This window comes from Muntiacus reevesi, chromosome 20, assembly GCF_963930625.1.
Source record: "Muntiacus reevesi chromosome 20, mMunRee1.1, whole genome shotgun sequence".
Classification (NCBI taxonomy): domain Eukaryota; kingdom Metazoa; phylum Chordata; class Mammalia; order Artiodactyla; family Cervidae; genus Muntiacus; species Muntiacus reevesi.
This window is the reverse complement of record NC_089268.1, coordinates 21,730,550-21,754,769: the sequence shown is the minus strand read 5'-3', so window position 1 is coordinate 21,754,769 and position 24,220 is coordinate 21,730,550. Positions and strand designations below refer to the sequence as shown.

General features: G+C 42.9%; 1 protein-coding gene across 4 annotated transcripts in view; it reads left to right on the top strand.

Moving 5' to 3' along the window:
• ADGRF5 (adhesion G protein-coupled receptor F5) overlaps positions 1-24,220 on the top strand; it is a 109,593-nt gene that overhangs the window by 30,814 nt on the left and 54,559 nt on the right. For 3 of the 4 annotated variants that reach the window (XM_065912115.1, XM_065912111.1, XM_065912114.1), the window contains exons 1-2: positions 4,947-5,212; positions 21,371-21,496. In XM_065912115.1, the coding sequence (XP_065768187.1) occupies positions 21,395-21,496 (102 nt within the window). In that variant the 5' untranslated portion in view covers positions 4,947-5,212; positions 21,371-21,394. Of the gene's footprint in view, positions 1-4,946; positions 5,213-21,370; positions 21,497-24,220 lie in introns of those variants that run through there. The other variant, XM_065912113.1, reaches the window with a different exon arrangement.

Genomic DNA, 24,220 nt, shown 5'->3' with positions numbered 1-24,220 from the left:
CAGCCCTCAAGGCTTTTACAGTCAATGCATTAAAATGATCATTTGAATGTAGTGTGGACCTGCAGAAAGACACATACCTGCTAGTTGGCGGTCAGAGAGAAAAAAATACCTGACTCAACCTGGGAGAAGTGGGAAGGTCTTTGGAAGAAATAACATCTGCTACTTAACTGAAGATGAAAAGTTAGCCAGATGAAGAAGGGGGAAGGGCAAAAGCGTGACACAGCCTGGAATGTTCCAGGAAAGACACGTTTACCTGGTACTTACATTTCTGCCTGAGCAAATAGCTCTGTCTCCAGCGGGGCTAACCCCTGCAGTCCTAAGTGATGCCTCATGCTAATACAAATGTCGAGAACAGGACTAGTTGAATTAGTTACTCAGGCTGCACCATCGCAGTCAGGCGGAAGTCTGGTTTCGACTTGCCACCAACTCCAACATCTTAGAACTCAGACAAGGAGTCTTTCCCAGCGAACAGCAGCTGTCGCTGCGACAGGGCAAAGTCTTCCCATCAGCACTGGCCTCTGGGTTGCAGCCGAGACCATCTGGTGGTTCCATTTTTTTATTGGTCTTTGTTTTCGTCGTGGAGAGAGTGCCACGAGCACAGCGTGTTCCTAGCAACGCACAGCACAGTGGGTGAGAGAGGACTTGCTCCTTAGGGAGGCATGCGGTCAGCCACCTTGACAACGCCCAGGCCGACGTCAGAGTCGGCGGCGCCCCACAGCCCGAGGCAAACAGGAAGGAGACAGCATTTTTCAAGTGTGAACCCAGGATCTGACTCTGACAGCAGGGTGTTTTTTAAGGCAAGAGGCATCCAAGTCAAGGTCCACCACATTGTTACTCTTACTTTATTGAAGGACCATTGCTTTACATGTTGTGTTAGTATCTGCTGCACAACAAAAAGAATCAGTTATTTATATCCATATATCCCCTCCATCTTGGACCTCCCTCCCACCTTCCCCCACCTCCCCATCACCCCTCTAGGTCATCCCAGAGCACTGAGCTGGGCTCCCTGTGTTGTCTAGCAGCTTCCCACTAGCCATCTATTTTACACTTGCTAGTGTATACATGGGGCTTCCCTGGTAGCTCCGCTGGTAAAGAATCCCCCTGCAATGCAGGAGACCCCAGTTCGATTCCTGGCTCGGGAAGATCCCCTAGAGAATGGACAGGCTACCCATTCCAGTATCCTTGGGCTTCCCTGGTGGTTCAAATGGTAAAGAATCTGCCTGCAGAGCAGGAGACCTGGGTTTGTTTGATCCCTGGAGAAGGGCAGGGCAACCCACTCCAATAATGTTGCCTGGAGAATCCCCATGGACAGAGCAGCCCGGTGTGCTGAAGTTCATACAGTTGCACCGAGTCCGACACGACTGAAGCGACTAGGCAGCGATGTATATATGTCACTCCTAATCTCCCGGTTCATCACACTCTCCCCTTCCCACCCTGTGTCCACATGTCCGTTACTCTGTGTCTCTATTCCTGCCCTACAAATAAGCTTGTCTCTATCATTTTTTTTTTAGATTCCACATACATGTGTTAATATAAAGTACTTCTCTCTTTCTGATTAACTTCACGCTGTATGACAGACTCTAGGTCCCTCCACATCTCTACGACTGACCCTCTTTTCTCAAGGTCTTTCCTCTCCCAGACTGGGTAAACTCCGCTACCAGACATTCAATCCGCCTTTCCAAAGCTCTCAACCTGCAACATTCTTTTAGTGACACCCCCCACCTTTGTCTTTGGAGTATAATTGCTTTACAATGTTGTGTTAGTTTCTGCTGAACAACTAAGTGGATCAGCTATATGTATACATACATCCCCTTTTTCTCGAACCTCTCTTTTACCACCACCCCAATCCATCTAGGTCATTACAGAGCACTGAGCTGAGCTCCCTATGCTATACACCTGGTTTTCCTCCTATGTTTTCTTCATTCCTTCCAACACAGCTGGTGTCATTCATCTACACTTATACTAACCCACTCATGTTACCCCCAAAGGAACCACATCTCATGACAGAGACAAGAAGATATATTTTGGAGGCATATTCAAAGTGCCAGCCTGTATGGAACCAGAGGCAAAGCCAGCAGAAAGCAAAGGCAGAGGCAGTGCCAATTCCCTCCATGTTATTACAACAAAAATCTCTTCCCTGCAGAAATAATATTTTTGTGGTTGTTCAGTCACTAAGTCATGTTTGACTATTTGTGACCCCATCGACTGTAGGCTCCTCTGTCCTCCACTATCTTCCAGAGTTTCCTCAAATCCATGTCCATGGAATTGGTGATAATAACAATAACGATAGCCAACACTTAACACATGCTTATTAAGTGCCAGGCCCTTTCATAAGCATTTTTACAGGTGTGGAACTCATTCAATCTTCCCTAGCACCCTGAAGTCATTCTTATTATTACTCTGATTTTGCAGATGACAAAACCGAGGCACAGAAAGATGAAATAACCAAATAAGTTTCTGAGGAGCTATGAGTGGGCAGATCTGGTGTCCACATGATTAACCCCAGGTTACTCTGGGTTTTCAAGACCCAGGTGTTTTCTACGACTTATATTTAATATTATAGGTTTTTACTGTAAAAATGAATCTGGAATATCTTTGTCTATTTTATATAGAAAAAGTCAATACCGCAGATGTTTAGCACAAGAAATTTGGAATACAGTAGACCCTTGAACAACATAGGGTTTAAGGGTACCCATCCCTGGACAGCTGAAAATCTGCACATAACTTTACAATCATCACTCTGTATCTGGTTCCACATACAAGGAGTCATCCAAGCAACTGTGGATCATGTCATACAGTTGTATGCATTTAGTGAAAAAAATCAGCATGCGAGTAGACCCATGCACATTGTTCAAGGACCAACTGTATTCTAAAATATGATTTAAGCTCTTTGACTCTGTGTGTGTGTGTCTCACTATTTTATTTATTTATTGGCCAAGGGTAGTATTTTATTTTTTTATAGAATTATTTTTTAGTTGAAGTATATTTGACTTACTGTGTCATGAGTGTTTTCTATAGAAAGAAAAGATTTAGTTTTCATAGTGATTCACCACTTTACTATAGGTAAGGCAATTAGTACTGGATTAAATAATAAGGCCCTTTATTGTGCCAGGTGACTCAGGGGTAAAGAATCCTCCTGTCAATGATCCCTGGGTTGGGAAGATCCCCTGGAGGAGAAAATGGAAACCTACTCTAATATTCTTGCCTGTGAAATTCCGTGGGTAGAGGAGCCTGGCGAGCCACAGTCCATAGGGTCACGAAAGAGTTGGACATGAGCATGCACAGACATTGTGCCAGTGATAGTAAATCCAGAGTGATATACATCCACATCTGGCCACACGTCTAAGCATATCCCGGGGTCCAGCAAGGAGAATGACGTCACTGCACTTTAAACCTATCACAGTGCACCCCTGAGCACATAGTCAGGCCCAGGCTGGCAGCAGAGAGGAGGTGAAGGGTCAGCTATTGGCGGCAACTACCACCATCTCCCATGCTGGTGTGGAATGGGTTGGAGAATACAATTGAGAATCAATACCAAGAAGTAGACTAATAATGTTGACTTGGCAAAAAATTCATCTGGGTTCTTCCATAAGAGGCTGCAGAAAAACTCCAACAAAATGTTTGCCAACCCAATATTTTGAAGGTTCATCCTCATTTTGCCAAACACTTCACCCTTTGTCCCCAGACTGGATATGACAATTAGTTGCTGACATGCCTATAGGATGAGAGCTCTGACTGGAAGGGAAGGCTGGCCAGGAGGAAAGGAGACGATGTGGGATAGGGAAGATCTGTGAGCTTGGAGGATTAGAGTCCAGGTCTCCAGTTCTGGAGTTCCTCCTCCTTGCCAGGCTTTTATCAGAGCCTTCAAAGCCTCAGCAGTATTATTATTCCACTTTCACACATAATAGAACTGAGTCTCAGTGAGGTCTCATAGCATCTCCAAGACCACAGAAATAGGAATCAGTGACCCTATGGTTTGAATCCTTGCAGTCTGACTCTGGGGTCCTTGTACTGACAGTCTCCTGACATTAGGAGGGTATCTCAGTGCAGTCTGGGGATGCCCTTTTTACGGGGGTAGTTACAGTGCAGATTCCTGGGCCCTAGGAATTCACCAGGCTTTCTGTGGGCAGGGCTTCAGAGTAGGAAGTTGAAGAGTATTCCACACACAGAGACATTTAAGAACAATGAGGTGACCGTTTGTCACTTCCCATCTGTGTTCTGACCTTGGGCAAGTCACTGTTTCTCCCTGGATCTCGGTTTCCTTGCTTGCAAAATGAGGACAGATAGGTCACTTTCATCTCAAGAACTCTAACTCTAATTCATCTTTATTTTTTACTACAGTATAATTACTTCATCTAATTCATCTTTAAACCAAACAAATCAACTGCAGCCTGCTTTTTCCATGTATCTCTTTATCTTTAGACATTAGTGTTAACTGAGACAATAGGTTAAATGTTACAGAATTTGTAATTTGATGCACAAATATTCACAGTTTCCCTGGAAAATCTGGAAGAACTACATACCTCTGAATGTGGTGTATTTGAAGGGCAGCCCTCCCTAAAACCCAGGGCTAGGACCAAATGATTTCACTAGGTCTTCCCATGTTCAGGACTTTAAAAATCTCTGATTTCTTGGTGCTGCTAGAAATGATGCTCATTGATCATTATAATTTTCTTTTCACTCTGAAAACACAATCTCATTAGTGGGCATCTTTCAAAGGTTTAAACCAGGCATCCTACACTGGCCATAAGCTCAACCCCATCTGCGGACTCTCTGGTTTCGTTTTTTGAAGTTTTTTCTCTGAAGAAAGGAAAGCAAGGATTAGGGGCTTTGGCCAAACAAGTCTAGCTACTCAGTGAATAGGTTTCCAGATAAGAAGGATCTGAAGGACTTCCCATGGGCGTGAGGGAAATAGCACACACCATCTGGGGAAGAGGACCAGGAAATCACTTCTTGTTTTCAAACAGCGGCGAGCCGTCGGGGATGGCTGTGTGAGGCTGGGAGGCTCACGGCAGGGAGGCACCAGCCAGAGAGGAGGCTGAGCTTGGCTCGGAGCTCCCAGTCCTGCCTGAGCCCTCCTCATGAGCCCAGCTTGGCTCTCCCTTCATCGAGCATGAGGCTGCGGGGCGAGTGGCCTCGTAGCAGAGAGCTGGAAGCTTGTTAGACGTCTGATCAGAGCCGGAGCCAGCCTGGGGACGACGGTTCTGGGCAGGTAACAGGCATCTCTCCTACTGGGGTTTGTCTCTCTTGGTCGCAAGACCTCAGGAGCACTAGGTCACTCTGAGGCTCCTTTTAAGGCACTTTTCAGTTACAATTCTCTTTTCTGTGGCTGTAACTTGTATGTTGCGAGCACAAATCATGGCTGGCCAGGGGCATTGGGCGTGCGGCTGTTGGTCAAGTTGATGAGACTGTGTTTAGGAAGATGGAGTGTCAGGCAGTGAGCTGGGGCACTTTTAGGATTTCCTCTATAATAAAAAGAGCTTTCCGTTTTCTTTCTTTTTAATGAGTTTTCCCATCCCTGAGTCAGAAAATATCATAGAGACCGAAGCGTTCGTGAATTGCTTGCTGTGAATTTCCATGCCAGGCACCCGGGGAGGCTACCCTGTGTGTAGCAGGAGGTGTGCAGGTATCCTCTGGTCCTAGGCAGTCTGGAAACGTAAAATGTAAGCTACCGCCTTCCTCTCCCAACTACTGAATGAAACGGGGTTTGCAAGTCAGCTCTGGGAACGAGGGCAGATAAAGCACTGGCATCAAGAGCAGGCAGGCTTGCCTCAAGTGTTCTAAAAAGGAGGAGTTGCCCTATGGTGTGTGGTTTGCTTCAACTGTTTTCTCGTACTTTGTAGAAAGCCGGGTCATACCACTTCACCGCAGCTCAGCTTTTCCCTTCGTAAAGAGCTAATGTTTCTGGACTTTCATTTTTGAATGATGAACGTAATGCATGGTTATATTCTTACTGTAACAGAATAACTCTCACAATTTTTCAAACCCCTCACGCCCCATATGCATTAGTTTCCTTCCCGCCCCCATGTTATCCAATCAATTGTTTGCCACATATCTTACCAGTTAAGTGACTGATTTTTTGTCTTCCCAGCTCTTAAGGCAAGTCAGGGCACTTAGGAGTACAAGAACTTCTCATTGTCAGATCCATGTATTGGTCCTTTTTTTTTAGATCCATGTATTGGTCTTTAACAATGCCTTCCCCTCACTGTAAAGAAAAAATAATACATGGGGAATGTGAGCAGTTATTTTAATATTTAGAAAAGCTTGAAATAGTTTTTTTCATTTTTACCATTTTTATTTATGTGTTGGTTTTGGCTTGGACAATGCATAATACTTGTACCAACCTCCCAGGGATGAAATTCTAGATTTTTCAACTAGTAGTTTGGACTTCTCTCTTGAAGTCCATCAAAGGTATTCTGTTCTGGAAAATAAAAGAAGATTAACTGAATAGATGGATGGATTTATAGATATATAAATGATCAGCTAGCCAACTAGATTAAGTAGTTGGCTCTAGGGAAATGAGAGGGACAGTGGGAGAGATTTCTTTTAGCTTTCTGCAAAAAGGTGGCCTTTAATTTTTTCCTTCTGTTCATTATTACGAGACAAGTGAATAAGAAATAAAATACTATGAACAAATGAGTATGGGTCATGGAAAGAGAATTCGCAATGAAGTTACATGAACAATGTCAAGTCTAAGAATAATCACAAAATACTTTTCAACTTTTCAATGAGGCATTTTCTTGCCCTTCCCAAGGTTTCTCTACTCCAAACTAGAGGGCCAGTTGGCCCTGATTTTGGACATTCCCTGGTGCTTTCTTGACCACCTTGTTAAATTTGCTCACGTAGATTCTTTCTCTGGGTATTCTGATGAATCATTTCACCCTATTGCATAGTGCTAGCCCCTGACAGAGACCTCTTCTCCTTCAACTCACTCACCACAGGTAAAGCAGGTAGCTTGTTCCCATTTTATGAAATACAAAACTGAGAGGCTCAGAGGTTTTGTTGTTTGCTCAGCATCCCTCAATGAATCTTTGAGGGGCATTAGAATGAGAAGAAACCCCGATCTCTGCCTTTCTAACCAAGAGGTTGACGACATGAGGGTGAAAATCATATAGAGTAGAGAATGAATGTGATTGGCTAGATTCTATCACTTTTGGAGCAACATGGGTTCCCAGTTGTTCTGGAAGTCTGTAGGTAGATTCAGCTATTGCATGGTCCTGATTTGCGCACATTCTAACATCTGCCGTTTATTGGCATCACCTTCAGCAACTTAGCAAAAGAAAACGGTGCCCAGACACTTCCCTGGAACAACTGAGTGAGAATCTCTAGGGAAATCTCATGCTGTTTTGCTTGGTTGGTTTTGTTTGTAAATCTCCAAAGTGATTCTTTTATGCAGTGAGGGTTGAGAACCACTGAGTCCAAACTATAAGAGACAAAGTCTAAATAGTGAAGCAGAAGTAAATACTGCTTCAGGTTGCCCAGAAGTTGGGGCCAGAAGGGGTGAGCATCCTGTTTTAGGATCCTGGCTGAGGCTGTTTATGAGTGGAATACTCACCCACCCACCCCCACCCTGCAACATCTGCAGGTGGGAATGAGGAGACAACTCCAGGTCCCCAGACATGGCCCTACCTTCCGAGTTTCAACTGAAACAACCCCACTGGCTTCCATGCAGTCACCGGCTCCCTGTTACTTGCAGAGTTTACAGAATCTGATGAAATGTTCTAGGTAAACAGGATGTGTTCTTCTGCTGCCAAATGACTATGGGTGGGAGGGGGTCATCCTTTTATTCAATGTCACTTTAACATGTGTCTCAATTCCCAGAAAAAGAAATACTGGTTATCTTTTGCCTGATCTGCCACTTTCTGGACTGATCTATACAGATGGATAGAAAATAAGTCAGAGTTGGGTTTTTGTTGTTGTTGTTTTTCAGAGCTTTTTTTAAAGTCAGAATATAAAAAAATAAATAAATAAAGTCAGAATATGTGCCCCTAGAAAACTTCCCTGCCCACATTCCTCATAGAGTCCAAATTAGTATCGCTCATCGCTGTAATCTCTGTCTCGGGGGGAGGGGGGGGGGTTGCCTTTCAGGCTCAGTTTCCCTCATGTCAGGGAGTTTCAACCCAGAGTAGGTGCTTTAGGAAGGCTTGTTGAGTTAAGTATCTGTGCTCACTATGGGGACGCTAAAAATTCACACGACTCAGCATTTCAACTCACATTGCCTGATTCTGGGGATGATGGTTAAAATAACTGGAATCTTGCCTGTTTCCTAGAAGATAATCACAAAAGTGAAACCTTTAAAGTCACAGCTTAGTAGAAGCATCTATACTGAGAGACGTGCAAAGAGCTGTGGAATTACAAAGACAGAGAATCTTTTCCTTTAATCAGTTTGTACTCATAACAGGAGGCAAAGCACTGGCCCTGGGGATTTTAATAATAACAGGTAATATTTACTGAGTACTTATTTTGTGCTAGGCACTGTGTTCAGTACTTTACAGAGGTGGTTAAGTCATGTAGTTCTTTCAATAATCCCATGCCTCAGGTTCTATTATAATACCTAATTTATAGACAAAAGGACCACAATTTTAACTAAGTTGCCCGAGGAACAGAAAGCTGGCAAGTAGGCAGTCTGACCAGTCCATATGTCTAATAACTATGCTGTGCTACACAAACCACAGTAGAGCTACAGAAAAATACACATGCCAGGGCCAGTGAAGTGGCCAGGAAGGGAAGTGCAGTGTATCCAAAGAAAGGGTAAGAGTTCAGATTTAGCAACAGAGTTGGCTATTACTGTGTGACTTGGGGTCTGTGATTTAATTTACCCAAGTTTCAGTTTCTTCGTCGGTAAAATGGAGATACTGATGTTCTAATAATGCAGGGCTTTGGGATTAAAATGAGCCTGGCACATGCAGATACACCGCTTAGTCTAATGCCCGGCATATAGCTGGTGGTGGTGGTGTAGTCACTAAGTCGTGTCTGACTCTTGCGACCCCATGGGCTGTAGCCCACCAGGCTCCTCTGTCCGTGGGATTTTCCAGGCAAGAATACTGGAGTGGATTGCCATTTCCTTCTCCAGGGGATCTACCCGACCCAGGAATTGAACCCAGATCTCCTGCATTGCAGGCAGATTCTTTACCAACTGAGCTATGAGGGAAGCCCAACATATAGCTAAAGCTTGATAAATGATAGCAATTACTGTTGCTACTAAGGGAGTACAAAAGACCTGAAATAGTAAATCTCAGAAGGGAGAAATGGGGCATTTCAGGTTGCCAAGAATAGTGTGAGAAGAAGTTAAGAGGTAGCAATCTCTTCAACCAATACTTACTGTTAATATTTATGACACATTTTGCGAAAGAAGGTTCAATAAATGCTTGTGAGTAGGTCAGCCAGCCAGTTCTGTCTCCAAGTGTTACAGAAGAAAACTGTATCAGAGCTGGGTGCACATTCAGTTGTGGTAACCATGCTTGCCAGGTGAATTAGCCCAGATTTCCTCTGAGCATTTGAGAATGTTTAGAGTATCTGACTATGGTATAGTAGCAATATATGACAAATAGTGTCCTAGGCAAATGAATCGGCAAATGGTATTGGATATTGGACAGGGAGGGAAAGAAGAAGGTTCAGGAGATTGCTGCAGTCATTCTGGTGCTAATGATTCTGAGGAGATGATAATATCCACACCAATATGGCGGCCGAGGGAAAGAAAACACAGGCGTTGGAGAAATTCACAAGACTGAGCAAATGGCTGAATTGCTCCTCCCACTCCTGCCCTCAAGGCTTGTGACCCAGAATACCCGTGGAGTTGTGAGCTTGGGAACCTGGAGAAAGAAGCCAGCAGTTTGTAAACCTGAAAAGAGATGGGTTAGGAGAGAAGAGACACATTAGTTCTGGATGAGCTGAATTTAGACCCAGGTGGAAATAGTGCATTTGGGAAGATGTTCCTAATACTTAGAAAAGTGACTGAGATGGAAATAAAGTTTGGGGAATTCTCATATAAATGGATAATTAAAGCTATAGACATGGACAAGCTCCCTAAGAGTGTCAAGAGAGATCAACCAAGGACCCAGGGGAGGTTTGCAAGCCCACACTCAGATGGTGTAGGATGAGGAGGACGGAAACATAGGAGGAGGGAAAGGAGAAAAGGCTGAAGTGAAGAGAAACCCCCAAAGTGAAGTGAAGGAGAAAAAGGCACGGAGGAAGAGCAGCTAAGTGTATTCAGAAACCAACAAGGAAGGACGAGGATTAGTGAAGAATATCACACTGTGGAAAATGCTTTTCATGATGAGGACAAAAATCAGACTATCCAGATGAAGAAAATCTTGGAATGGTCATGACTTCCCAGTGTGCTATATTTGGGGGGAGGGGATTTTAATCTGTAATATTTAATTAATCTGTAATATTTAATCCGCAAATTTTAATCTGTAATTTTTTTTCATTTTAAGTAGCATACACACATCTTTTCTTCAGAAGAGGCAAATAATTATTTTTATTGAAGTATAGTTGACTTACAATGCTGTGTTAGTTTTTGTTGTAGAACAAAATTATTGTTATATATTTTTCATATTCTTTTTTATTATAAGTTATTACAAGTTATTGAATATAGTTCCCTGTCATCCACTATTCTTAAATTCTAACAAAATGCCTAGGAAAGAAAATAGAAGTTTAGGAGAAGTGAAGTCAATGGCCAAGGACCCCATGCCTGATGTCAGGGAGATGGAGGAACTGGGAGGTGGGAAGGGAGGGATACAAAGATCTAAGAGGGTCTGGCCAATTACTAAAATGTTGGAATAGTTTAAACCACCCGGTAGAGAAATAAGTGCTCCCCTGGGGCCGCTGGAGGGTCTGGAGTGTCGCCTCCAGCCTCTGCCTCCATCACTCAGTCGCTTGCCTTGGGCCCTTGGGCCCAGGGCCTCTGTTCTTGCAGTGGCCAGAGACTGCTCTGATTGGCCCACTATTGTTGCTATTGGAAGACTCAGTATTATTTCAGATCTTACCTCATAAAGAGTAAGACCACAGAACTGTAAGGCTTGGACCCACGCCCAAGCCCTCCGAGTCTCACAGCCAATCCCAGGGCCACCCTCCACGGCAGCTGAAAACCACCTCAGGCGTTGTCTTGCCAGGGCTTAGGAAAACCCCTCCACGTGGTAAATGGAAGTACCAAGATGGTTGAGACAAGAACAGAGTTAGGAGCTTACTGGTTTCATGGAGATGGCAATCTCCTGCTCAAAGGTTTCTTGGAGATGGCAATCTCCTGTTGTAAAATCCTCCAGTGATTTACAACAAGAAGGATGAAAGGTTATCAATGCCGCACACATGTGCAGTGTGTTTTGGAAAACTTGACCCCATTGTGTACAAACAAATGTTCCTCTGTAATCTGATAGGACTGAGTTACCCTGACACAATGCTTCTCCTGAACCTTATTTTAAGGCAAAGGAAAACGAAACAGGAAAAAAAATTTTTTCAAGGCAGTTCTTTTATTGGTATTGTGTTTCGTGTTTGTGTTAAATAAATATTTGGTTTATAGTTCTGCATGTGCAAGGGAGATTCATCTCATTAGATAAGGTCAGCAAAGGCAAGTCATCACCTCTTGCTGTTGAAAACACAGATTTGTGAAGGTGGGCTGTTAGAGAGTCCTTGAGGGTTTTTAATCTGCACTTCTGCACTCCAGGAGGGAGGTTTTGATGCCATCCTGTCTTTATTGCTGTCCTGAGCAAAGAATTATATGCTCTTTGCTCAGTCACTAATCGTGTCCGACTCTTTGCGACCCCATGGACTGTAACCCACCACACTCCTCTGTCTGTGGGATTTTCCAGGCACGAACATTGGAGTGGGTTGCCATTTTCTTCTCCAGGGGATCTTCCTGACCCAGGGATCAAACTCGTGTCTCCTGCATCTCCTACATCTGCAAGTGGATTCTTTACCAACTGAGCCACCTGGGAAGCCCATGTGTGCGTGCTAAGTTGCTTCAGTCATGTCTGACTCTGCGACCCCATGGACTGCAGCCTACCAGGCTCCTATGTCCCTGGGATTCTATAGGCAAGAATACTGGAATGGATTGCCATGCCCTCCTCCAGGGTATCTTTCCAACCCAGGGATTAAACCCAAGTGTCTTGTGTATCCTGCATTGGCAGGCAAGTTTCTTTAATCACTAGCACCACCTGGGAAGCCCATAAAGAATAATAATCTCAGTCAAATTTTCAATGAAAGTCCTGAAATTTGCTCCTACCACCCATCATCTGTATTAAGAGGAATTCTGCTTTGAATTATTCTCTAATAGTAGAATAATATATATGTATATTTTTTAGTCTCTCATCTAGTCTCTATTTTGATCAGAAGTACATGACTCAGGCATATATATATGTGTGTGTATATATATATAGGGAACAAAACATAGGAAGATATATCTTTGGCTTCTTTCAATAAATACAATAACCTGTTCAGTTAGTCAGATGCAGGTCAAGATGCACGGCTTGCCTTGTTAGTGTCTTAGCATACAATTCAATTCTTCTTTTATTAAAAAGAAAGCCATGTATATAGCATCACCTTCTGTGCATGATCTGAAACCAGGAAGTAGAGCTGTGGGAAGAATTACCGCTCTTTCTCTTCTACTTTTTAATGAGAATTCTTGTGTTCTAGTACCTGACCTCCCATTTATAGCTGAACAAAGCAGAGAATCTCCAACCAGGATGTAGTCATCTTCCTGAGCACTGAAGGGTGGTTAGAACTGAATATGCAGTGATCACGTTGAGGCGAAGGGGCAGAAAAAAAATGGAGATTAAGAAATCAAGTAAATCACAGGATTACTTTTGGTTTTGCCAAACAGTAAAAAGTGGTTTGACCAAATAATTACTCTTATGTCTCAAAGATTAATTTTCGTATTTTTACCTCTGCATGAACAATGGAAAATCTCTTGCACTATTTTATTATTTATTTTACTTATTATTCAATTATCAACAATCCATTTTGCAAACGAGTAAGCCAAGTTTCAGTAAGGCTAAAAAAGAAACTTTCAATTCAGGTTCATATCTGAAGGCAAAGTCCCTGCTTCTCTATTCACTATTGCCTGTGGGGCTGGTGAGTCGGTGAATAAAACATCAACTGTGAAGGTTTGACCATAGTGTTTTTCTTTTAATGTTTATTTAAGTATCTGCTTGCATTTTCTGCCCCCCCTCTATTTTTTCATAGTCTTTTTGTTGCTGTTGTTTTATTTTTATTTATTTATTTATCTTTAGGACATGCTATGTGGCATGTGAAATCTTAGTTTCCCAACCAATTATCGAACCCCTGTCCCCTGCTTTGGGAGCTCAGAGTCTTAACCACTGGACTGCCAGGGAAGTCCCAGACCATAGTCTTAATTTTAAAAAGCAAAACTACTCCTAGCTCAAGCTTTGTCTTGCACTATTTTAAATGATGAAAAAGTTACCAGCTTCAGTCGTGAAAACGTGATAGATGACTATTACATATGCCAGATCTGAAAAATAAGAACCAGGTCGTGGAGGGCCTCCAGCATCAGCAGACACCATTGCCTTTGTTCTGGAAGCAGTGGGGAGCTGAACAGAGGTAACAGATGTGAAGCGTGCTTGCAGAAGGTCAATCTTGTATCTTTGAAGATGGTAGGGTAGAGAGGAAGAGAAGGGAAGCCATCACAGAGATGCCTGTGTGGGGCAGTGAAGGCTTAGCTAGCATAGTCAACCAGAGGTGGAGTAGACAAATGCAAGAGATAGCTATGATTAGGCTTAGAAACCTAAGTGAGGCTACAATGGATTTGAAATAACTGTGAGAAATTTTAGACTCTTTGAACAGCAATGGGACCATCAGAGTCTACATCTTTCACCTCAATTTTGAAATCACCAAGGGTCATCAACTTTCTGGCTTTGCCAAAAAGAAAATTGAGATGCGGAGAAGTGAGGTGATTTGCCCCAGATCATGAACAAATCAGTAGCAAGGTGAGGCTGGAACTCAGTTGCCTGGACTAGGGTTCACACAGAGAAAACTTTTCATTTATTCTTGTTGATAACCCCCCAAGAAGATCTCTAACCCAAATGGTACCTTTTCCCCAAAGGAATAGATGGCCAAGTTTATAATTTTGTCACTACTACGTATCAGCTCTTTGACCTTGGTGAGTTACTCATCCTTCTCACCTTCCATTTCCATATTTGAATATGGAATAATTTAAGGATAATTTAGTGATATTATAGGATTAATTGAGAGGGTTAAATGACATAATTCTTGAAGAGAGCTTCTATGCCACTTATAGCATTAGGCCTGAAACAGATGTAATAGCCCTATGAATACTGAAATAACTCTAGGCCTGAAACAGCTCTAGTATCAGTGATCTGTAACCACCATCATCACCATCATCACCATTACCATCATCATCTTTGCTGATAATTATTCTCCACCATTATACGACAAGTGACTTGTCTGACTATAGGACAATATAGTTGTCCTATATTGTCCACTATAGGACAATATTATTATCTAGAATTTTTTAAATCCTTAATTAGTCTCTTCCATCCTAACTCAGCTCCCAGCTGTCTGTGAGACACACAGCCCTTGCCAGGTCTTCATTTTGTCATCTAAAAAAATTAGACGTGTGTGTGTGTGTGTGTGTGTGTGTGTGTGTGTGTGTGTGTGTGTGTGTAGAGGGCAGGCGCTAGTGTTTGAACTAAAGGCAAATTCTTTTTCTTTTTTTCTTAGCAAATCATTTTCTTTAAATTTATTTTTAATTGGAGGATAATTACTTTTCAATGTTGAGTTGGTTTCTGCCATACAACAATGTGACTCAGCTATATGTATACATATATCCCCTCCTTCTTGAGCCCCCCTCTACCAACACCCCATCCCACGCCTCTAGGTCATCACGGAGCACCAGCCTGAGCTCCCCGTGTTAGATAGCACGTCCTGCTAGCTATCGATTTCACACATGGTAGTGTATATGTCAATGCTACTCTCACTTCATCCCACCCCTTCCTTCCCCCACTGTGTCCACAAGTCTATTCTCTACCTCTGCGTAGATAAATTCTAATTTGTCTTTCAGTTTTAACTGTGTATGTTTTATGCTGTATCCAGGAACACCAATAATTCATTTTTTTATTTTCATAAAAACATTCACAGAATAAATAATAAATATTGGGTAGTAGGCCAGAGGGCCAGACTCACACTTTTGGGGTGATAAAAAACAAAAAGAGGTATCATTTTTATTGAATTCTGTATTAGTTTTCTCAGGGTGCCATAATAAAGACCGGCAGACAACAGAAATTTATTTTCTCACAATTCTGGAGCTCGGAGGTCAGAAATCAAGGTGTTGGTGTTTTCAGAGGCCTCTCTCCTTGGCTTGGAGATGCTGCCTTCCTCTGGTGTCTTCACGTGGTTCTCCCTCTGTGTGGGTCTGTGTCTTAATCTCCTCCTTTTATAAGATCACTGTTCATCACTTCTCCACCTTTGATCTTGATCTTATACTAAGATCTTTGATCTTATACTAAGATCAAGTATAGTGTCTGTTCTTATAAGGTCACTGGTCATATTGGATCAGGGCCCCACCCATATGACCTCATTTTAACTTAATGACCTCGTTAAAGGCCTGGCCTCCAAATAAGGTCACATTCCGAGCTGCTGGGGGCTGGAATTCAACATATTAATTTCGGAGGGCACAACTCAGACCTTAGCAAATTCAACCATGACCAGGCTTTTTCGACTTTCACGGGCACAAATCTCTAATCTCCACAACAATGCTGCAAGGCCAGTACTGCGATCCCCATTACTCACACCAGGAAACAGAGCTTCTATGGGGTTAAGTGTCTCACCCACAATTAATAAGTGGTGAACCTGGAATCAGAACACAGGCCTGTTTTGCATCAAAGCTGGTGTTCTTTCCACTATAGTCTATTACAGGAAAGAGGGAATCACTGGGGCCCTAAAGCCATTACATTCATTTTTTTTCCAAGGCAGAGCAGAAAATAGCTCTGCCTTCCCTTGTTGATGGTGACTGCCCAGGAGAACAATGTGCTCTCGGGGATGATGACTGAGCCTCCATCACAGTGGTTGGACCAGCTACCCTTGGCAACGTCCACTAAGGCCTCAGGGGACAGCTAAACATCACCCTTTGGGATGGTTTGCTCCCTTTAAACAGAGACAAGGCTCTCCACTATGGTCTTCTCCTTTGCCTGAAATTCTCTTTTCTTTCCCCCATCACATGTTTAAGCATTGCCAATCCTTCAGGGTCTGGTCAGTGACCCTGGTCACTCCAAAATCCACCCAACTCCCCCAGGCCAACTTTTTCTAGTCATCTTATTACTTCCCACTGCAGCTCACTCTCCCCATCAGGCTCATCTATCCATGGAATTCTCCAGGCAAGGACACTAGAGTGGGTTGCCATTCCCTCTCCCAGGGGATCTTCCTGATCCAGGGATTAAAGCCAGGTCTCCTGCATTGCAGGCAGTTTCTTTACTGACTGAGCCACCAGTGAAGTCCCCGGAGACAGGCCAAAATGGGGGCGATTCTTACAGTTATTTACTAGCTGGGCAACCTGAACAAGTATGGTAACCTCTCTGAAAGCCTTCATTTTCTCACCATGAGTTAGGAGGAAACACTTACCTCCTAGCCTTATTGTGAAGCAAATTAAGCGAATGAACATATGAATAATTACACTTAGGGCAGTGTTTGGTACCTAGCAGACATTTAGTAAATAGCATCTTTTAAGCTCACATTTTTCTTTCAGTCTCTGTTTCATGCCTTCCTGTTAAAATTGAGAGCTTTTTTGAGACAAGAATCATGACTTATTTCACTTCGTGCATGCTTAGCATGATTTTAGGCCTATGGAATGTTCTCTGTTGTAACTGTGCACCACATTTGATACTATGGGAGATATATGACATAACCTCAGATAACAGCCTTGGCTGCTGAATTGCATCAAAAACTGTTGGGTAGATCACCTCTGAGTCTATATGAATCCATTCGTTCATCCATCATTGATTGATTGCCTCCTAAATGCATTCCCCCTAAGATTCTATTTCGATGTAGCTTCTTTAGTGGAGACAGGACGATAGGCTTATGGTAGAAAGTGCCAGGAGTGTGGCTAGGGCAATGGGATGCTGAAAGCATGAACCTGCAGACCTCAAACCTCCCTCTGCATCAGAAACAGCTGGGGTGGATACAGCCACCCCCTCACTCCTGCCTCCACGAGAAATGCTAATTCATTTGATGTTAAATGATGTTAAAACAACAAACAAATGAAGAGAGGAAACAAAGAAATTCCTCAGGTGCTTATTCTCATGTGCAGCCAGGGATAAGAGCCATTTAAGCAGATGATGCTCAAATACTCCAGGGAGCTTCCTTCCAGGGTGGTGCTACCCAGGGTGATGTTAAGGGGAGGAGTTGTGCTTGGGCCCGAGCCAGGAGCAGAGACCTGAACTGGAGGAAGGAGGAGGCACCTGGGCAGAGGGTCATCAAATGTGGGCTTTCTTTTACCTCCTGACTTCTTTCTCCCCAGGAGGAGCCAAGGAGGGGATTAAGGCTGGGGTCCCCAGGGAAGAGGGGCTGAGGACACCTGAGAGCACAGGAGGGCAGAGCTGTGTAGAGCTTAGGAAATCATTTCCAGAGCAAGCCTCACTATTACCCTCTATACACCAAGCTTGGAATCACAACTTAATGATGACATTGGGTCATCAGACCCCACAGATGTGGCCATTTCATGAACAATCTTCTTAATTTGCAAGGTGTATAACCCCCTTGACTTCTCCCCTTCAATCAAGATTGGGCTGCTCAGGGCTGATGAAGGGATTGAGACCAGTTCATTTGAAGCCCTGGTTGTTTAGAAGATTTGGAATAACAGTTCCCTGATGTGTTTCAGGTCAGTTTCACAATGAATGTTCCTGGTGCATAATCCCTCTGAGAGAGAATGTGGTTTAAAACTGCTTCAAGTAATCTAGACCTTTGTCCTCCAAGAGTAATGCTGAGAATCACCGCCACTTCTTCCTGGCATGTGATGTCAGGGTGCTTGTTTTCCCTCCCCCTATCTTCTAACTTCACAGACAGGAAAATAGAGTCGGAGGAACCAGGAAGTTGCTCATCCATCACAAGGTTACTGCTGAGCATGAGGTCATATCTCTCAGCTTTTTCTAAGGCACAGCAGGCTCAAATAGGTTGATGAGTTTTAGTAGACAGTGTCCAGCACTTATAATTTCAAAGGATAAAGAAATTGGGAATGACATAAGATAATTCTCTTTTTCTGTCTCTGCTTGTCCCCGAGTATTTTAGTTGTTGTCTGCCCTTTACGCTGGAGAAGGAAATACTAACCCACTCCAGTATTCTTGCCTGAAAAATCCCATGGACAGAGGAGCCTGGTGGGCTTTAGTCCATGGTGTCTCGAAGAGTCGGATGTGACTGAGTGACTGAGCACATTTATTCTAGGAATTTGGAATAAATAGGAACGTCTTGGGGATTTACAAAAAAGAGGGAACCCTACTCAAGATATGTCACCTTGATAGTGGAATTCTACTCTGGGCTTTTTGTTGTATGGATTGGGAATTTTCTCCCCCGTTAGCCAAGTTAAACAGCCTCCACTAGCTTCCTCACTGATAAAAACAGCTGCAGGGTTACTGAGACATTATTGATGTAGGTGAGAAAAGTTCATCCTCAGAACTCCTCCCAAACACAGCAGCAACCCTGAAAGTGGGACTGAGTTTCAGCTGGTATGCTTGTTCATATGAGTCAGGCTCATGCCTTACCGGTTGTCAAATATTTTTAATATTACCTCTCTCTCAAAACAATGGCCTTCTTCCTTTAAGTGGAGGACCTTACCTTTACCCTTATTATGTAACTGATGACTCTATGTAGCTGTTATCTTTTTTTTTCTGCATCCAGAGAATACCCCCTTCCCCGCAGTGTGGTCCTTTCTATAACTGTATTTCTGTTGAATTGTGATTCTGTGGCTACAAAATAGGTCAACAGAGAAAAAGATGTCAATTTAATCTGTGTCCAAGGAGGGTGGGGGAAGTTGGGGACAACAGAAAGCATTGGCCAGTGGTTATTATACAAAAGGATCAGACATGACCATTTGAGGCGGGGTGTGACCATTTGGTCATTATCATGACCAAGGTAATCCTTGCTAGCTGACAAAGGCCAATATTACAAAGTGATGAAAAGATGTGCAGTCAACTCAAACCCCTTTAATACCTGAGTCCCTTCCTGGCTCTCAAGTATAAAGGGAGACTCATTAACTATTCAACTACTAACTTTTCTCTCTTTGATTAACTGCTTCAAAATGGAGCCAGTTAGTACAGGCAGAAAGTGGATGCCTAAAAAGATTAAATTGCTTCTGAAATACCTGATTCATCCCCCAGACAGTTGTTACCCGCAGGCTAAATCAGCCTGCTCCCTACCCACCAAAGCCTACTGCTTTTCAACAAAGAAAGAGTTGCTCTGTTTTCCCTATGGTAGATGCATCTGGTTTTAAATATCTATTCCTGTAACCTAAATTGCGAAGCATTTTCCAAAAGCCGTTGAGTTGCAGAATTTAAAAAATGTATCTCATTGCCAGATCTGCAAATTGGGTCAGTTTTCCAGGGCCTCATGCTTCCTTCTTTCCCACTGGGGAAGAGGAAAAGGAGGCAGCCAAAAACTGGTGCTTGAAACACGAGCTGGCATGGGAGTCTGGGCTGTCTCTCCATGTGCCATCCTGGCCAAGTCCTCTGATGCTTCTGGCAATGCCTGGACCAGTGCCTGCCCTCCCTGACCGCTGCCCTCTGGATTCCGCTGTCAGGGTGGTTCCATCGCAGCTGGCATCCCTGAAGCTCTGCGTGGCTTTTAATCACATTTGAGCCTCAGAAAAGTCCGTGAGGGAATTAGAGGAGGTCTAAGTATCCCCATTTCATAGACAGACAAGCTGGATTCAGAGAAGACAAATGACTTATTCAAGGATACAACTAGATTAATTTTCTTTTTTTTTTCTATAATTTTGTTTATTTATTTATGGCTCTGCTGGGCTTCACTGCTGCACGGGCTTTTCTCCAATTGTGGTGAGTGGGGCTGCTCTTTAGTTGCAGCGTACTGACTTCTCATTGTGTGGCTTCTCTTGTTGCAGAGCATGGGCTTCGGTAGTTGCAGCTCGTGGGCTCAGTAGTTGTGACTTCCAGGCTCTAGAGCACCAGCTCAATAGTTGTGGCCCCCAGGCTTAGTTGCTCTGTGCCATGTGCGATCTCCCTGGACCAGGGATCAAACCCGTGTCTCCTGCACTTGGCAGGTGGATTCTTTACCCCTGAGCAACCAGGGAAGCCCCAGATGCAATTAGTTTGGTTCCTATCTCCTGCCCCTTTGTCAAGTAGTCTTTTCACAAAAATATGGATTTTAAAAAGTCACTAAGGAAAGAAAATTAGTTTGTCCTGGTCCATAGACCCATAGGATCTGGGATTATTTCATGTGATTCTCTACTTTTCAAATGCAACCGTGATTAATCTGATCATCAGAAAAACCTTTGTTTTTATTACCGGCGTTGTAAAGAGATTACAATCAAGAGTCAATGTATGATGTATTATCTATTAATATTCTATGTTATATACCTTAAAAATCTCCAAAATATACCTTGTATTTTTGTGACCAGTCCCAGGATTTTTCATATTAATAGGCCGTAGCCCATTAACATGGGTCTTAAAGTCAATTTAGGGGCCTCCCTCGTGACTCAGTAGTAAAGAATCCACCTGCAATACAGGAGATGTGAGTTCGATTCCTGGGTCAAGAATATCCCCTGGAGAAGAGAATGGCAACCCATTCCAGTATTCTTGCCTGGGAAATCCCATGGACAGAGAAGCGTGGCGGGCTTTAGACCATGGAGTTGCAGAAGAATCAGACAGGACTTATCGATGAAACACACACACACAAGTCAGTTTAATAGATTGTTGCCAGGCTTAAAAGAAGACATAGGGTAAGAGAATAGAAACAGAATTGAAAACATCATAGTATGTTGCATGTAGCTAAGGAAAGTACTGTTCTCTGAATCCTTTTGTTCATATGTACTGAACCATAAGGTTAAAAGTATTTCATACTGAGTAGTCTTTCCTCTTTCTCCTTTCTCTTTCCTCTTCTCTCTCCTTCTCTCTGTCTCTAGGAAAGTTACCTAAAGATCTGCTACTTTTGTCCCGTTTGCAGGTACCATTCCCGGTCATCCCCAGCCACCATCTTTCCTGACATTATCCTTTCATCACCCCAGGGTCTGGAATGGACACTGTTTTCTACAGTTGATGCCTTTAAGCTCTTTCCTTTCTCCCCTCCACTGAAAATGCCCATTTGCAGGGTGACTTTTGAGACAGCATTTCCTAGTCCTTTTCCAAGTTTGATAAACACACCACTCTATCTCTAAACCATCTTATTTCCATTTCAGGCAAGGCAACTCAAACTTGAAGACATGAAGTCCCCAAGGAGAACCACTTTGTGCTTCGTGATTATCGTGATTTATTCTTCCCAAGCTACACTGAGTTTGAGTTTAGAGTCTATTGTTTATCATTCGGTGAGTAAATCCATGTCTGCTATATTTCCCTGTCACATTTTTTTCTGATTTCCTGGGAAAATCGACAGAAACTGCTTTACACAAATGTTCAGGGCCTTTGAGAACATGTCACAAATGGTGGGAGGGAGTGGTGGACCATAAATGGTATTCATTCGACAATACACTCTGGGTACAACACGTCATACTCTGGAATCAGTGGGAACATTCCCCTGGCTTCCCTCCTTAATGAATTTTCCACTTTTAGGGTTGGAGCTTCACTCTATGAAACTGACAACACCATTAATAAAACAGATTTTGAGGACTGAGCAGGACATGTGTCCTCAAAGGAATATGTTTTTTTTAACCAGTAACTTCAGACTAAAACACATTTCAAAAGGTGTTAATTTGTGTCACATTATAATCACAGGTTGATATAGTTGAAAAGGCCATGGGTTATCACCCAAGCTTTTGTAAAACGAATTAGGCAGATTGTTTTGTCCTTGGGAAGTCAATGGGAGCTTAGCTCACCCCCTTGTTCCTTGTGGGAATCATTGGGATTTCCTTAGGCTACTCCATGCACCAGAGCGGGGCTTATTACTGGTTATGAAATCTCATGGGACAGATGTGATTCTCTCTGTGTCTCAGCTTTTTCATCTATAAATAATGAAAATAATAGTATTGATTTACTGATTGCTGTGAGAATTAAATTAGTTAATACTAACAAAATGCTTTAGACTAGTGCCTGACACATGTAAAAAGGCCTTATCTGTTTGCTATTATCATTTTTCTTCTTGTATTTTTTTCTACTGACATTTTAGAAAGATATTTCAGTGCTACTTCGTTCATTCTGTCACGACTGTTAGAGTTTTTCACTGATAGATTTTAGCATCAGAAAATGTCTCCTCTTTTCCTGTTTGGAGATTTTCAGTTTTAATTCTCTGTCCTCTATGCCAGGTGTCCGTTCTGTTTTTGTGTTTGTGTTTGCTTGATCTTTACTCTTTATTTTTTGTGTAGCTTTTAGTACATTCCTTTGCTTTACCGGTTCTTTTATAAACAATGAATGTTTGAGATTCTTTTCTTTTAATCTGTGGAGAAGGAAATGGCAACCCACTCCAGTACTCTTGCTTGGAAAATACCATGGACGGAGGAACCTGGTAGGCTACAGTCCATGAGGTCGTAAAGAGTTGGACACGACTGAGCGACTTCATTTTCTTTCTTTCTTTTAATCTGACTGTGATTGGAGAGTATAATTTATTCACATTTGATGTCATTTAAAATTCTTGCTCTTAATTTCAGGATTTTTTTTTTATGGGTTTATGCATTTCCTTCTTCTTTTTAGCTTTTGTATCTTTCTTTGTTTGACTTAGGTCTTGTCTTTTTATTTATTTCTCTCATGATTTGGGAAGTATACTTTGTGTGTCTTCTTCCAACTTGCAATATGCAGGATACAACCCTTGCAATTCTATGCAGCAGCTTTCTCTTGTAAACAGAGGATGGAAACATTACTTTTCCTGGGGATGTGCATGGTCAGCACAGAGGTCTACTTACCCCAAACATATGGGGAGAAAGTTAGAGACTGACCTGATCTTAGCAAGGGGATCAGCCTTACCTCTGTTCCAGAGATTCCCAGCATTCCTGGCTGCAGCAATGCCCTTCCACTGTGCCAACTCTACCCTGGTGATCATCCATAACAAAGCTCCTCCATCAGCCTGGTGGACCAGGATATCTTCCTGGATATTCCCACCACCATCCTAAAGGGCCCCACTTTCCCCCTTTAGATCGACCTTCAAGATATAATATTTTCATCCAGTTCAGAGGCTGAACTGGCAACTCTCCATTGGAGAGATGCCCTTGAAACTGCCTTATCAGCTTATACGGCCCTAGGCTGCCACTCAGCTCCCACTTCTACTAATGTAACAGTAACATACAGTGATGATCTGTTACAAAAAATTGACCATTGTCACCATTTTTAAGAGTGCATTTCAGTAGCATTAAATATATTCACATTGTCGCACAATCAATCTGCAAAACCATCTTGCAAAACTGAAAGTCTGTATCCATTAAACAAAACCCCCTCAGCCCCCTACAGGACCCCAGCTCCTAGAACTCACTGTTCTACTTTCCAACTCCATGATTTTGATGACTCTTGAGTACCTCATACAAGCGGAATCATGCAGTATTTGTCTTTTTGTGACTGGCTTATTCATTTAGCGTAAAGTCCTAAAAATGTATCTGTTGTATTAATAGTATGCATCAGAATTTCCTTCCTTTCTTAAGTCTGAACAAGGATCCATTGTATGTATATCCTACGTTTTGCTAATCTGTTTATCCGTTAATGCACATTTGGGTTCCTCTCACCTCCTAGCTGCTGTGAACAATGCTGCTCTGAACAAGGGGGTACTAATACCGCATGACAGCCTCCTGAAGTGTGATTGATGATGTAGTTTCTCACACTTCAATGTGTGCGTGGATCCAGCTGGGAACCTTCAAGTGCAGATTTCAGCTCAGGAAGTCTGAGGGTGGGACTCTGGGCGTTGCCTTCTGACTAGTTATTCTTGTTTCCCTCCCAGTGATCACACTGGAAGCAAAAAGGCTGCAGCTTCTCAACGCTGGAATCAACCCTGAGTCCAAAGCTCGGCTCTAACGCTCCCTAACTTCAGAAATCTCATCTCATTTTTTCGTCTCCCTGAGCCTGTTTTCTCACATAATATGAGAAATATATAGTGTCTCATTCTTCAGCTTCTT